Here is a 16,134-nt window from a genome sequence, read left to right as displayed (position 1 = left end):
ACGTTTTTTCGAGCTGGTAACCTGCCGAGTTGCTCTTTTGCTCCTCGTAGAGGCTCTTTGGCGAGACTGCTTTCGTTTCATCTCTAGTAGCCTGCCTTAAGGATAAAATTACGTGTTGGCTGCTACAAATACCTGCAGTTTGCAGATTTCTTCTGCAAGTTCAACGTGGCATTCGAACCGCTCAACCAGCAGATTGCACGCACTTCTTCGCGGCGTATTACTTAATAAATGTAGCTAAACGTACTTGATTTGAGAATTATTTAACAGTTTTCACATTGTTGTGCCCTTCCTTCCTTTCTTAGGTTCGCTCATCTAAAGCAGCGGTTGTCCACAGTGTAAACCTCTGTTCTTTGCGCGTCGTGTGGGTAGCGTGAAGGGAACCCGCTGCTTTTGTATAGATAGCTTTCATAACTGTGCGAAAAAGCAAAAGTTTTCATTTCACTGTGTGTCACTGTGAAGAGGTCTTCAATGTACATTTTTTTGGTTTTTTGTTTTTTGGAGGTTTTTTTCTATTAAAGCTTCCTCATGGCTCTGTATTTTCATTTTCCTCTGTATTAAACAGCCTAACCAGGTTCATTGCAGCCTGCTCCCTCCGTGGAAGAACAGTGGAGGTTGTTCAAGTCCATATAATCTCAACTACCCTTGGTAGGTTTGCAGGTTGATGGTAGAGTAGGCTGTTCTTAAGGAGAACCCGGGTCTTCTGCCCAAGTCCAATGGTCACCTGTATCTTAACCATTTTTGTTGATCTTGCGTATGGCAAGGTTGAGTAGAGCTAATAGCGAAGGTTTTCTATTATTGTTAGTTTAAAAAATAAATAAATAAATTAGGCTGTCTTAAATATCAGTGGCTTTCCTTGTGAAAGAAATATTGTCCAGGAAAAAGTATTTTAGGAAGCAGCGGTGCTCGACCCGAGGCCAGCAAGAGTGTTAACAGGACACGAGGAAACAACTGCTTTCGCTCCCAGCACCGAATGCCTGAAACAAATTGCCCTATCTAGGAATGCATCTCATAAAAACAAGCAAACAACAACAACAAAAAAAAAGGGAGAGAGAGAAATACAATTTACGGCTGCCATATAGGTTTTGGAGAATTATAAGCAGCATGCATCAAAAGCGCATAAACTGTTCCCAGCGTTGCTCCTGTGAAGGTGTTTACATAGCATATGGAGGCAAGGCAATTTTTCATGTTTGTATAAAAAATTCTTTGCATTGAAGAGAAGAAAAAGAAGTGACTGAGAAAAAGATTTCTTTGAAAGATGTCGATTAAAAGTAAATATCTGTACCAGCATTTTACTAATTTCTGTTTTAATTTTCCATTTGATTTGTTGGACCCCCCCCGTTATGTGCAAAGCCTAAAATGAAAAAAAATTGGTTATTCTCATGTTCCGGTGGCTTATAACAGAATGACTCTGGAAAAGCCTCATAAGAAAATGGGCAATTTTTTTTCTCTTCCAAATTTCAGCTAAATCTTTTCAAAGATAAAAAAGGCTTATATTTGTCTTCCTACTCTTACAGATATATGGGCTGGTTTTTAAAATGTGTAACAATGTATTATGAGGATCCGAAAATACATATTTCTCTTTACAGAGATGATATTTTATCTTTTTACTGTTCAGAAAGATTCCAAATTACACAAAAGGATTTGTGAAGTGATAGTACTAGTGTGTAAAGCAGATTAAAAGTGAGTTTTGACCGGGGCCCCACAAGTAGGTGTGTTGGATTAGAAAGGCAGTGGTTTGCAGAAATTTGTCAAACACACTGAAAACATTAAAGGAATGGGCACCGGGAGTTTGTTAGAATTTCAGCACTTTTTTTTATTTAATTATTAAAAAAAAAAAATAATTTAGAAAAGGAAAAATTTTAATTGGAGTTAGTGCCCACTGAGGAAGGAAAAAAAAATATATATTTTTATTGTGATTGTGGACTCCAGCACCTGAAATTCAAGTCCTGTTTTAGGAGCCTGCATCCTGCTTTGTATCTGTCTATACGTAATTTAGAGCACTGTGTTTTTCTTCCCAGAGACACTCCAGGACCATGGTGATGATGCAGTAAACATCCTGCTCGGATGAATTTTTTCTCTTTTAGCCCAGGATGGGGTCTGCGCTCGCTCCGGCTTTAAAGCAAGGCCATTAGCGCAGCAATTCAAGCGGCTCAGGCGGCTGGGATCCTCTGTTCTTTGCGTTTTCCTTTTTTTAGCGTCTTTTCGCAGCAGTTGCAAGGCATATGCAGGTCTGTTTGAAGGGAACACGCAGCAGCTCCTAAAACTTTTTCTTCTGAGAGCAATTTATTTTTCTCGAAGTGGAAAAGAGTATTTAATGATGCTTGGTGATATAGCTACTTATAAAATAGAATCGGATCAATGTGCATCTTTGGTTCATATGCCAAAGCCGACTTTTGCTGGGATCATTTCCATGTATATATAAAGTATGTTATTTTAGGCCAAAAACTGTCCATATTGAGAGACATCTCAAGTTTTATGCTCTAGCAGGTCAGTAACTAGCGTACTTTCAAGAAATTTTGATGGCGTTTCCTTGTGAAATTGTTGGTGCTCTGCTGAATGAAAACGAATTTCAAGTGTAAAAATTTCAGAATAAATCTGGTGTCTGTCAATTATGGGGTATGTTCAGCCTTAGGAGTCACCTACCTCGTCTCCAATACCATCACCAGCTACTACGCTGTTGGTTTTGAAATGCGTTGCTGTTAGCTTCTGCAGGACGGGGATTTCCCCAGGGGTGGTTGAGTGCTGCTCTGTTGGACAAAATTCTGTGCAATTAGGAGGTTTCTAACTCACCGCTAATAAAACTGCTCTCAGTGATCAGCATAAAGGCAAACTGTTCCAGCTAATGTGGACCTACCTCTTCAGACCTGGTTGGGGTCACCCAGAAGCATGGGTCTCCTCTGGTGGACTGGTGCCTGTGGTCCTGCTTTCCTGTTAGGTGCTTTATTTCAAGAAAAATCGAAACAGCAGGAAGAAAAGAATATTCTTACTCTAATGTGGTGGTGTAGTAATTGCTCGAGGCAAATATGGGTTTGATCACCGTGGTAGTATCCTGTATCCCAGAAGCAGGCAAGGACAGCAGGAGATGAAAACGTTGCCTCCTGCAGCCCGTTTCCTGAAATTTTGACATGCGGGTGCAGTGTCTAGTAAAACCCCCCAATTTCTAAAGTAGGGTTTGATCTCTCTAACAAGAATTTTGATAACGTTTGCACTTTTTTTCTTTTTTTCTTTTTTTTAACTAGAAATAGAAGTGCTTATCACCATCATCCTGTTGCCTGGTAAACAGCTCAAACCTTTATACACAATTAACATTTTGCAGGCAAAAAAGAAACACCGAAGAAGAAGAAGAAGAAACAAAGAAATAGCTGAAGAAATCAAAATTGTGGGTTTCCAGAAGGAGGCTCCTCGGCTGTAGGAACAGCCCTTGAAAAATGAGCAATTAGTTGTTTTTAAAATGGGAAATATCAAAATGAAAACTCTGGGAACAAAAAAGTACTGTTAGCAATCATTTTTGTACTGTTCCCTCTTTCCTCTGAAATATTTTTACTCCTGGGAATTTTAGTGTACAGAACCTTGCCCCCATCTCTGCGGAAAGGTAATAGCGCAGGAGCGGCAGGAGCCTCGGGATCGCTGTGCTTCCAGGTTTTGGAAAGGAAGCCCCAAGTATCGGAGACCATTCGACAGCTCCGTGCTATTGCCCTTCTGCCAGGACACAAGCTGTGCCGCAGTTGAAGCTGGTTACCCTTTATAAATTAAAAAGCAAATTGGTTGTTGTACTCTACTTTCCTTTTTTTATTTGCTTTAATTAGCCATTTAAGCAATCATTTTTAAAAAAAAAAAAGCAAAACTGTGGATTTGTAGCAAATTAGCTTGTTATTTAATGAGCAATTAGCGTTTTTATGTTTGGGAGTTTTGCAAAGATCAGGTGAAGCTGTACGAGCGAGCAGTGCCATTGAAAAGTGAGGCCATGAATTGAAATAAAGAATTTTGCTTGAAATTCGAAAGTAGGCAAAATTAAAATTGCACTTCTCTAACATGAGCAAGATGGATGTTTGGGATTAAAAAAAAAAAAAAGAAAAAGAAAAAAAAGCATCATATTCAGTAGATATGCTATCCCAGTAATGTATAGCAAGTGCCATCTGTCCATAGCTGCTGTAGTCGTCTTTGGGCTGTAACTCTGTTGGTGGTGGTATCGGTGTAGGTGGTGGTTACATTGTACATTCAGCAGTTTCCAGTTTTCTTTTATCCTTTCAAGTGCAAGACATTTTTCAAAACTTGTGATGTTGATACTTTAAGGCACAATTTCTGCTTGTACCGCGTAGCTTAAGCATTTCATTGTGACTAATTAAAAAGTCGTTGTGGCTGAAACTCATTTTTTTTCTTTCTTATTTCCTAGCTAATTTTTGATATTTCTTTTTTGCCTGATGCCAAGTTTCAAAATAGGGTGAACTGAATGACATAGTAATTCTTAAAAGTAAACCAAACCCAAATACTGTTTGCAGTATCTGAAAGCCTTTGATAAATGATTCTTTTCTTTTCTGTTTCAGGCTGAACAGGACAATGGCCACCCTCTTCCTGCCTTTGCCAATTTACACATCGAAATCCTCGATGAGAATAATCAGAATCCTTATTTCACGCGATCGACGTACGAGGGCTTTATCCTCGAATCCTCCCCAGTGGGTACCACCATCTCCGAGAACCGCAACTTGACCTCGCCCTTACAAATCGTAGTGTTGGACAACGACGTAGAGGAGGTAGGTTTCTCTCCCTTTTGCAGGCGCCTACTTGCATTTACGTTTTTATTGTTGGTGAATGCTTAGCATGAAGGGAAAAAAATCAATTTTGTGGAAAGGATGAATCTGCAGCGGGGCGTGGGGAGAATGGGAGGGAAGAGGTCAAAGAGGAAGGAAATCTGGGCACACCAGAAGGAAGAGGAATAGGAGAGCTGGACGCCAGAAGTTCAATCCATTCTTTGCCCAGATTTTTATTTTAACATCCCTCGCTGTAAAAATTGAACATCTTCAGAAGAGTAGTGGCCTGAATCACACTAAGCCTCTAGGGCTAAGTCTTCTGCTCTCCCTGAGGCTGGTTTCATTGCGTCTTTTTATTGAGGTTTCTTTCTCCTCTGATTACCATCATCTCTCCGGCTTGTCCCTTCACTCTTCTTTTTTGTCTCTGTTCTTGCTGGTTTTCTGTTCTCTTGTTGTCTTCAGGCACCTAAGGAAGTTGTAGGCATGTGTTTTGTAGTAATATCTGTAGTGTGCAGTGATTTTTTTATTTTTTTGGTTAAAGCTCTTGACCTGGTATTCTGAAAACCATCTTCTGTTTGTACAAGCTTCACTTTTGATATTGCAATTTCCTTGCTTTTGAGAAAAATGAGACCATTGCCACTGAACGATGCTTCCTACAGCCTTGTCTGCAGCAGAGCTATTTACTGTCCTAAGAAGCTCTTCTAAAGCCCAACCTCATGTAGTATTTCTCTCACCTAGCCATTAAAATACCTCAGGCAACTCACTAGCATTCAAAATAACGAGCTGGATAGACGCATGGGAATAGCTGGAGATGGCTTTCTTGGGACCTAGGTAAAAGATATGGAACAAATGCACGTGTCAGGCATCAGCAACCGTGCTGACGACTTCTCGTACATGTGCAAAATGCCGCTCTTCAGCGTTGCCGTTGTTAAAGGCCCCTCTATAGCACACCAGCATGTTCCCATGCAGTTATGTCAATATTTAGATACCGAGTAAGGGGGTTCATTGGTAAGCTTATCTTTGCAAGCATTATAAATTTCGACGTAAGCGCCCCTAATATTTCTTGCTGCTGTAACTATCTAACGGCATAACTACCAAAAATAGCTGTCTGATCTGCAGCAGAGATGTAAAGGGAGGAGGAGGCTAAAAGAGCTAAAATAATCTATGTCCAAAGACAATGTAAAACAAGTTTATCATTCTTGAACCCAAGTTGATTGCGACTTGTTAATCCATTTCCATTCGTCAATACAAGTAGGCCTTTAATTTGATATCTATGGGAAGGGACCATTTGGGGGCCTAAAAAAGGTTCTTAGTGAACTTAAAACTTGGTTTCTTCACTTTTTTGGGATATTTTGATTAGATAATAAATAACTGTAGTTCGGTTAAGCGAATCGCTGAAAATCTAGTTCGCTCGCACCGCACAAAATTGGGATACAGCCAGAAGTATCCCACTGAACACTTTCAGTATTTCATATATTAAATCAAATGCTTAATATTTGTACCATCCACAACTGCCAAGTGTTTTTGGCCTGGGAAACGAAGCAGCGTAAAGTGCTATTAGTTTCCTTCAGTGCAATGGACATTGGGAGCAATTTTCAAAATGTATTGCATAATAAATTACTGGTTCTTCTGGGTTCATTACAGTTGAAATAACCTATTAGAGTATTTCAAATGAAACTTGGTTTACAAATCAAATTTAAAGTGGAGTAAGGGCTTTCGTTCAAACATTCAGGTGTCTCTGTGCTTCCCCATAGCACAGCAAAAGTAGCGCTGGGAGATCTAAGTGGCGAGTCCTTAAAGCTCGCTGGATCTCTTGCTTTTATTTATTTGCCTGGTTTAGTTTCCTGTTCTGTCCCCTTTCAAATGGAAATGTTTTCTATTTTCAACAGAAATGAAAGGTTTTTTTCAGTTTACATTTTCTGCGTAGCAGAGAACTAAAAACAAAATACAAAAAAACCCTATGAAAAGCAGATTTTTGTGGGATGGATTTGAGGGATGTTGGCCAGGAGAAGAAGCCGCTTTGTTGTCTGTGGTTGGCATGTGGTCTGATTTGCCACTGAAATTATTTGGGAAGGTTTCAACATCCCAAAGTAAAATATTAGTTAACCACTACTGCATTGTGGTGGATTTCCCCCAACCTCTGATTTGTTTTAAAAGAAAAAAAAAACTCACTTAAAAAAACAGAAATAAATTACTATACAGGAAAGGCTAATTTGATAAAAAGTTCTGAAGTACGGTCAAAGTCTTAAGAGAGGAAATCTTACATCATAACAAATATACTTTTCTAAACCATGACAAGATATCATCATTCGTTTAAGAGCAGGAGATAAAAAAGTGGACCGTCTGCCAAAGTATCATCGCAACGGGTTGCAGAGATGTGGCAATTTGATATATATCTCTCCAAAGAACTTAGAGACTAGTCTTCAGCTGGCGATTAATGGTCCTCCAGCTCCCCAGCCCCCACGCAGAATCATTTGAAGCCGGAAGACATCCTCGCTCAATATCCCATATGTTATCCTCATGAGTTGGCAGCATTTAGGATACATGTACCTTTTAAAAGGAGGTCTGACCAAGCCAGCAAAGCTGAGATTCATCTGTACGACAGGTTTTTTTCTGTCTTTTGCTCCTCTGCTGGAGCTTCAGGCTGTCCCATGGTGCTGCTCTTGTTCTGGTGCCTGCTCAACCTGATTGTGGAAACATGTTTCTACGTAGAAAGGCAGTCAGAAAGTATGCTTTGCTCATGCTTGTTCCCGTGTTCGAGATGAGACCTCTCGGCACCATGTGCAAAATTTAATTTTGACGCCCCAAAATGAGGACGCGATGCCTGGCCCTGCTGAGGCAGAATGCACCGGGGGAGATGGGATGAAGTGCAGTCTGGCTGGTGGCTCTCATGTTTTGTCCTTCTCCTTGCTGCTAGGATGGCTTTATACCTGCAAGACCTCTTCCCATAAGTAAGTGGGGGATAAGGGCCATAATTGCTCGTTACTAAGCCTGGAAGGTGCAGGGAAGGATTGCTCGCTCTCCTGAACTCCTCAAGGAGTTTGGTGTCTCATTCGGTGAGCATATCAGCCTTCTGTCCTTCATAGCTGCACGTTTAGTTGATGCTCAACGGCAAGCCGATCTGCTCCTACCGCCCCAGGAGCCCAGTGGTGTGAGGACCACCGGAGGTGATCCATCCCTTGCCGGGATGCGGTGACGCTCTCTGCCTACGGAGACCCACCTGCAGACACAGAGATGACGATCGGCCTCGTGGCTGTCGGGACGTCGCCCGGCTCACGCCAAGCGCAACCCTTTCCCCTTCGGTTAAACCGCGCAGGTGTAACGCAGACGTAAGGGAGCAGGGCGTTGGGTTTAATGCGGGCGTCGGAGTGATTCACGCGGTGCTTGTACCCTACGGACGGCACAGGATTTCTCTCCTGGAGAGGCTGCAATCGCCTGAGCAAGCCAAGCGAGCTGCAGCGATGGACACCTCCTGCCCATGATTAGCTGGTAGCTCACGGTGGGTTAGTGAGCACCCGTAATGCTCATTAACTTCTGCAGCTCTTAAAGCTTTGGTGGCTTCGCTTGTAGCTTAGTAAATTCAGGCATTTACTAAATAGAGATTGCTGATAAAAGAGTCAACCTCTAGCCTGTTGATGCTCGTGAACGTGGTTTTCCAATAGTAACGCCGCGACAGCGGCCAAAAAATGTAATTGCGTTCAGCCTTCTAATTGACAAATCGGGTTTAGATTGTAGCTCCTATTAAAATAACTCCCCGTCCTCCGATAAGTGAATAGAGAAGGTGGTCATCTTAACTGTATATGCTTAAAAAACGCCCTCACATTCCAAGTTTAAACCCTGTGAGAATTATAATACAGTCCTATTATCAGCCTCCCAAAAATTAATTTATTGAAGTGACATTGCAAACAGACCTTCAAGTAGAGCTGCGCTGCCAAGTGCCGATATAATTAAGTAGTCTGTTTAAATGGCATAAATTAAATTAAGCCGCAGGAGTACCTTAAGGCCTGAGTAAACTGGAGCCGAGATGAGGAATTTAAAGGGTATGATCTGATAGCTGCTTACAGAGAGCTCCCCAAACCTACCTACTTTGTTTCCGGGGGAGAATACTAATTTCTGCTGCTCTGGTTTGCTGGGGCTGGGGTAAGCTTCTGCACGGTAACAGCCTCAGTGCCTTCTGTGCTGAGCCGTAGCTGAATCACTCTTAAAAAATAATAATATTATTATTATTATATTATAATAATATAAAAATATATATAAATTCATAAAACATTGAAGCGTGCCATCACGTGTTGATGAAAGCATCCATGCACTAACCCTGCTACTTCTGCAGGTGCTTGTGGACTAATGCACGATCCCAGCACGGCAGAATACGCCTCGGTTCGGTTACTGCTTCGGTTTCCCCTCTAGATGCTTTCCTGCTAGGCCGTTTTCTTGGTTTATGCTTCTGCTGTCTGGAAAAGATAAGTCAAACTAGATGGTTGCTCAATACCCAGGTGTCTGAAGAACTTATGAGAAATTTAAAGGAGCAATTGCTTTGCATAAAGGTATCTCGCTAGCAAACAGAGGGGACAGAGCAAAGAATGGATGAATGGATAAAATAAGTTTAAGATGTAGCTACAAATTCGGGTTATGGATTTTCAATGAAATATCCAGTTAAGGAAAAACAGCGAGTTTTGTATTCAGAAATACTGATGTATTTTTTCTTTTGCTATTTACCTAATTGCTCATATCTTTCACCGTTACTGTTTGCACTTGTTTTGAAGCAGGTATCCTCTTTAGAGGAGAGCTCTCAAAATAAGAATATCCCTCTATAGCACTTTGGCACTCCAGTAGTAGCATTACAAAATTTTAATTCAAGAGTCATTCTTTCTAAATGTAACAGTCCATTAATACCTTATTAAAACAAACAGGGGAGGCAAGGCAAACAGTCTGCTTTCTCTAGGATTTATAATAGATAAATGCTTTCTCTAGGATTTATTTCTCTAGCATTTATAAAGACGGGTCATCTTTTTTTCCTTTCTGAATCTTTCTTTTCTGCTCAGGAGGAGAAAAAAAAACATAATAATAATAGTAAATGTAATGCTGAATTGCTACTGTAACATTTTATTCCTTCCCTGATTCACGTAGGGTGAATATCTAATATTTTTCGCTTCTGAAGTTATTCTTCCAGTCTTTCAGAGATCCTTGGAGTCCTCCAGGAATTAGTCTTTTGTGTATCTGCCCTATTTTACAGAAATGCCATGCTAATTAGCGGGAGCACTGAAGATGCTGGCGTGTTTTTTTTTTCCTTGCCCTCTCCCAGGAGTAGCTCACTTGGGTGAGGAACAGAAGATGATCTTTCAAAACGTCTCCTTTGGCTCTTCTTTCAGGGAGGGGCATGTCCCTTTGCTCCTGAACTTGAGAAGGTCTGAAAAGCGATGCAGCTTTTCTTTACAGTCGCAGTTGCACCTCCACTCTTCCTTTTATTATTAACTAAATAACTAAATATTATTGAAATATCTAAAATAACTAAATATTATTTAAATGACTTTAAATAAAAATGTTTAAGGAGGAAGAATTATTCGTAGCGTACCATGGACAACATCTTCTCAGACTGGCTTGCCTCCCCCAATTTTTCATTCAGATTTCTACTTTTACTTGTTCTTCTCCTTGGGCTCTGTTGATTTAAGCAGTTTTAGGGCTAAAGACAGCATGGAAACTGCTCAGGAGGCTGCGCTTCAGGTTATTTTTGTGATATTTAATGGTGACGGTAATAGTACAGTTGTAGAAAAAGGACTCCAGGGAGGAGATTGCTGTGTCTGCCTTGTCTCATCTGTCCACGGTGTTGTGAACCTGGAGGACACTCAGCAGCTTCTTCATCAGGCTCTGCAAAACCAACCTTCTGCAAGTTAGAGAAAAGAAACAGGGTTGGTGCTGACACCTTTTGAGTACAAAACCCGTTATGTGGGACTGAGAATCTCACTTGTTTTGGTGTTGGAGAACTCTGAAAATCTTTTTTTTTTTTTTTTTTTTTTTTCCAATGAGAGAGACAAGTGGAAAAGCTTTTTATACTTTTGCCCAGGACAGAGGACAAATTCTGGAAACATCATTCATCAGTTAATTGGGCCAAAGCTATCCGTTGATGTACCCACCAGCTTGACCCTCTCCCGTGGGTATTTCAGCGCGGATGGTCCTCCAGCCCGAGTAGCGATTATCAGTGCCATCCCTCAGGCGTAACAAAACTCTTCGGCCCCTGTCACCGTGGCTTTGCACGTCCCTAACTCTTAATTATTGTCCTACCTCACGTAGAGTGACCATGCCTGTTAGTAACTTGTGTATCCCAGACTCATCTTTCTAGCCCCTCATCTCGGGGAATGGGAACAAGCCCAAGTCTTTCACCCCCCCCCAATTTAGACATCCTTACAAGAGCATGACTGCTGTCTGCTGGTTAGCTATATTCCTTCTCAAGATGAGAAAGCTAGAAATCCTAGAAAACATGTTTTTCCATACCTGTCTGGCCACCTACCAGGAGTCTCCGATTTCCTTGTGGTCTGTGGGTTTATCAGGCTGGATGTCGGGATATTTTGGTCAGCCCAGGCTCATGTTGGCCTGCTTCATCCCTTTCCACGTTAGGACGTGTCTAAGCGAAGTTGGAACATGGATGATAATGGGACGCAAATACACATTTCAGAAAGGTACCTATTTTGGAAAGTTTCCATATTATAAATACACGTCCTCCACTGTTCTTCACAAAGGACTACTCCATGGTCTTGTGCCCTTGTCTGCGCTGGGGAGCCTGTGACAAAATATTCTGGTTTTCAGTTCTTTTGACTGTTTTGCTCCATGACCGGCAGTGGTTTGTGTTCACGGTGTGGAGGGGACTAGGTACTGCTCAGCCTTGGTAGAGCTGGTATTTAGCAGCTCAAGCAAACGCTCTCCTGCTTTGAAGTGCCCTCTGATAGCTAAATCCCTTCTGGAATTTGGGGTGTCCTTTCGCATATCTGAGAAAGGAACTTCAGTGCCGTATACTCCCTCTGCCAAGTCCTTTGGGATGTTCAGATGCATCCTCGACATATACGTGTATCGTTGCTCATTCTCGGCAGCGTCGTGCGCAATTTTGGCGTCATCTCCGGAAATTCTTGAAAACAGTTTGCTTTGGTAAGAGCAGTGAGCTCCAGGGGGAGGACAGGAGCGGCAGCAAGGTAATGTAACGTCAGTGCAGGACTGCAAACTTTCAGGCGCTTCTCCAGAGACTTTTCAAGCAGAACAAACTCAATCCCAGGCTTTGGTTTTTTTTACTAGAGCATTGGAACACTTTCTGCTTCTCAGCTTATTGTATTTTTGTTTTTAACAGGGTTTTTTTTCCAAATGTACTGCTTTTATAATATCCATCAGTAGCAGCTTTGTGTTTCTTTGCTTGTATTCATTTTGTCGTGTATTTTTTGCTTTGTAGGTTGCGCCAGGTGCCATTCCTGTAGGTATTGGGTATTATGCTTGCAGAATGATTATTTTTTTCTTTAGAAATGCATGATTTTTTTTGTGTGTGTGTGTGCATGCGTGATTTTTTGTGTGTGTGTGTTTTTCTTTCAAAATGAGGTGGTGGGTTTTTTCACGCTTGGAATGCTCCTTGCAGGTTGCACGTGTGCTCTGTCGTGTGGATTTGGATCTGCTTCGAATCTGCTAAACAATTTACCGGCGATCAGCTAGACTACCCAGTAGAGCAGCGGGGAATCACAGCGCTCGAGTCCAGGGCCATCTAAAATAGTTAAAAAATAAAAAATAAAAATCTAAATAACGAGGGCAGCGCTGGTGGGTTGTTTCCCACGGCTGTGTTCTCTCCCCGTGTTTGTCAGATAAAGCATTCATGAGTAAGTCAAGCAGGCTTTCTTTCAGCAGAAAACGTAATTAAAATGTAAAAACCTAACAGTGCAAAGATTAAGGAAAAAATTGCTTTGCGGGGCCGGTATGCCCAGAAGAAGTGGAATCAGGCATTGATTGCAGCAAAGGCGAGTTGGCTTACGCGTTGGAATAAAACATCTACTAGGGGGACAGATGACCTGGAGAAGGGTAAGGGGTTTCCGTCACTGGTGTTTCCTAAGAATAAAATTAGGAAAAAGCACTGCTCCTTTGCGTTCAAAATGACATGGCAAGCAAGAACTGGCCTCTTGTAAATTAAAATTTTAGTGTCTACAAAGTGAACAATTGCTGGCAGTCACCATCCCTAATTTTTCATTGGAAAAAGAGATTACCTTTTGCACTGCTAGTTGTAAACTGAACTTTAATTTTGCTGGCAGTCGGCGTAGCTGCAGCGAAGCTTTAGGCAATAGCAAACCAGGCGTTTGGAAGACTTTGATAGTTCTTTCCCGTAGCTTTCAGCAACTGAAAGGGTTTCTCATTTAAATAGTATAATCTTAGGCTTCCAAAATGTGCTTTTTAGAGTATTTTGGGTTGCAAAAATAAATTTCTCTTTCTCCTGTTGTCCTGATCTATCCTCAGAGCAGTTCGTTATTGCGTTGAGCGTGGTGTTGCAGGTAGTCCAAGTGCTTATGCCTGCTGCGTTATCGGGATTCAGGAACTTTTCCTTGGTCTGTTTACTTTGAAAAGTCTTTCTGCAAAGTTACTTAGGGAGCAGTGGCAATAATAAGGGAATGCAAGCTGAACTGCTGGAAACATTTTGGATTCAATTTCGGAAAATGTTCCTAGTAGAAGAGCATAACGCTACTCTGTGGAGAGTTTGTTAGATTTAGCTATTTCTAACTGTGTTGCGTGTCTTGCTGTGTGTGCAGGGGGGAGTCGTATAGGGTTACGTTGGGAAGTCGCACGTAAAACTATTTTTCTAGTTGTATTTTGGGCAGCCACGGGATTTTCTGCTATGTTTTATTCATGCTGCTAGCCCATTTGTTCCTCATTTCTGTTATTTTGGGCTGTTAGGGCTATTTTTGCAGGCTATTAAAAAAAAAAAAAAGTAGTAGTATGTCTCATGTTACTTCCTATTGAAAACTGTAGTAAAGTTTGGTTTTTTTAACTATTATTTTGATCTGATCATTTTAGAAATTCATAATATTGCATCAAAATACTGTGATTTTCACATAGGTATAAATCTCTGAATAGCGCCTATTTAGCTGCGTGCTGCAACGTGCGCAGTTAGCTTTGCTGCGTCAACTCAACTGTTTTACTGCTGCGTTCGGCAAGATGGGATCCTTTTTTTATTGTTTTTAATATGCTTTATGACACAGGCTTGAATCTGCTTCCTTCTTATTGATAAGGAACTCTTGGCTTTAAAAGTATCTTTTTAAAGAAAATGAAAAAGCACCTTGTTAACCTGGCAGATATAGGTATTTACTTACTGTTTGGGTCTCCTTAACCTGTAAAGGATGTTTTTGCTACCTTTTTCCCCCCTAAGAAAATTAGGTGCTGGGTTTTTTTCTTTCTTTATCTTCTTCTCTCCAGACTGTCAGTCACAGTATTGCACTTTAAAGGTATATATAATTTATTAAAAAAAAAAAAAGGATTTATAATAAAATATTTTATTTTATTTTATTTTTTGCTCTTCAAAGACGAAGGATCCTCAGCTCCATCTCTTTCTCAACGATTACACCGCGTTTTTCACTGTGACTCCGACTGGCATAACCCGCTACCTCACCCTGCTGCAGCCCGTGGACAGGGAAACCCAGCAGCTGTACACGTTTTCGGTAAGCGAGCCGCGCTCGGGCACCCATCCAGCTTTGTTCACGGCAAGCCTGGACAAATCCTTAATTCAGCACCATTGCAGCTTATTAAAATGCCCTGAGGAAGACGAAGAGGAAGGACGGATGAGCAGCAGCACTGCCAGGTGGTGCTGGAAGGCTGATGTTGGCGTGGCAGGATTCAGACTACATGGGGGTTTGGTTTGGTTTTATGCTCGTCGTTTAGTGGTTAATTTTTTAATTCGGACCTCACTGCACCTTTCTGGGGATGGAATTCAGTAGCAAGTGTAAGCCAAAATGAACAAGTCAATATTGCTTTTTAATCGTTATACTGTATCTTCTCGTCACTGTAATTGCCTTAAGGATATGGTGTTGAAACGTGTTCCCGTTCTGCTTTTTTTCTTCCTGCAGATGACCGCTTCTGACGGCGTGCAGGAGAGTGCCCCAGTGACAGTCAATATCGTGGTGATTGATGCGAATGATAATTCCCCAACTTTCTCCAATATATCATACAACGTCAAGGTTTATACAGACATGGGGCCCGGAGAAGGCGTTATAAAGGTAATTTTAATTCTTACCTTCTGACCAGACCTGAACCGTCGCAGCGTGTACCGTTTTCTCGCCCGTTGAAACTGGAACCAACTCAAATGAAATATTAAAAATGGTTGGAGGTTTACTGAAATAAAATAGTGTGTGAGATCGTGGAAACAGTTCAGTAGAACGTACCCAGAGATGTTTTATCGTGTGATAAAACCTTTCAATTCTTTATAGAAGCCGAAGTCGTTCGCTTGTGGAGCAGCTGAGCAGTGAAAAATCTGATGAACGCTAGCCCGAAAGAAAAGAGCGGGAGAGAAACAGTTTAATGCTTGCGCACAATGATTTATGTTCGATTGCAGGCTTGAGGGGTGAACCTTGGTTGCACCGAAGTTAATGGAAAAACGCTTTTATTTGGGGGTAATCGTCCTAAGATCTCAGTCACGCTCCTGAGCGTTTGCAGGTAGACGGGTGAGAAGACACGAAGGTGTTAGTGGAGGGCAGCATCCAAGGAGAATTCAAGGCAGTAGGACTAGTCAGAAAGAATTCATCAGCTGCCCTCAGTAATTAAATACTACTTTTTTTTTCTTCTCTAATCAGTAGCTAAGCATTTGAGGGCAGCAGTGATTTAACGACGTTAGGAGAGAGCGCAGTGTCTGTTCCCATGCGGTGGGAGCTTGGAGGACGCCTGGGGTGGACCTGCAAGGGGTCCCTTCTAGAGTGGCAGTTCGCAATTGGGAATTCCTTGGGGAATTAAGGCTTCAGCCTTGCCCAAACTAAAATTAAAAGCGGCTTGGAAAATACGGGAGCCCTGAGAGTCCTTTTTTTTTCTTCTTCTTCTTCTTTTTTCTTCTTGAGGTAGCCACCAAGTCTGTGGTGCCAAGAGGGCTCGTGGGTTTACTTAGGCCAGAATGGTGGTTAGCCATTTGTTTCTGCTTTATAAATACATTTTCTTTCAAATGGAAAACAGGCATCCCATTTTTTTAACTGTTGGTTCACTGATTTTGATGATATACTTGGCTTGTTCTCTATATGTGGAACTGACTTTCACCCCGTAACCCCACCTCATCGCTGGTTTAAGAATTATTTCAGTTTATCTCCTGTGAGATGACCCTCAGCTGGGTTCACTCCAAAGGGAAAATGACCCAGGGCAGATAAGATTAGTCCGTAAAACCGCTTCTTTTAAT

General features: G+C 41.6%; 1 protein-coding gene across 1 annotated transcript in view; it reads left to right on the top strand.

Annotated features, from left to right (window-relative positions):
• The window catches only part of LOC106485155 (protocadherin-15-like), a 335,439-nt gene that overhangs the window by 184,874 nt on the left and 134,431 nt on the right, over window positions 1–16,134 (top strand). The window contains exons 11-14 of the mRNA XM_067299667.1: window positions 4,545–4,751; window positions 12,181–12,201; window positions 14,285–14,419; window positions 14,825–14,974. Coding sequence (XP_067155768.1) covers window positions 4,545–4,751; window positions 12,181–12,201; window positions 14,285–14,419; window positions 14,825–14,974 — 513 coding nt within the window. The remainder of the gene's footprint in view (window positions 1–4,544; window positions 4,752–12,180; window positions 12,202–14,284; window positions 14,420–14,824; window positions 14,975–16,134) is intronic.

Source organism: Apteryx mantelli, chromosome 7, assembly GCF_036417845.1.
Source record: "Apteryx mantelli isolate bAptMan1 chromosome 7, bAptMan1.hap1, whole genome shotgun sequence".
NCBI lineage: Eukaryota > Metazoa > Chordata > Aves > Apterygiformes > Apterygidae > Apteryx > Apteryx mantelli.
The sequence above is the reverse complement of the archived record's forward strand: the minus strand, read 5'-3'. Positions and strand labels throughout refer to the sequence as shown.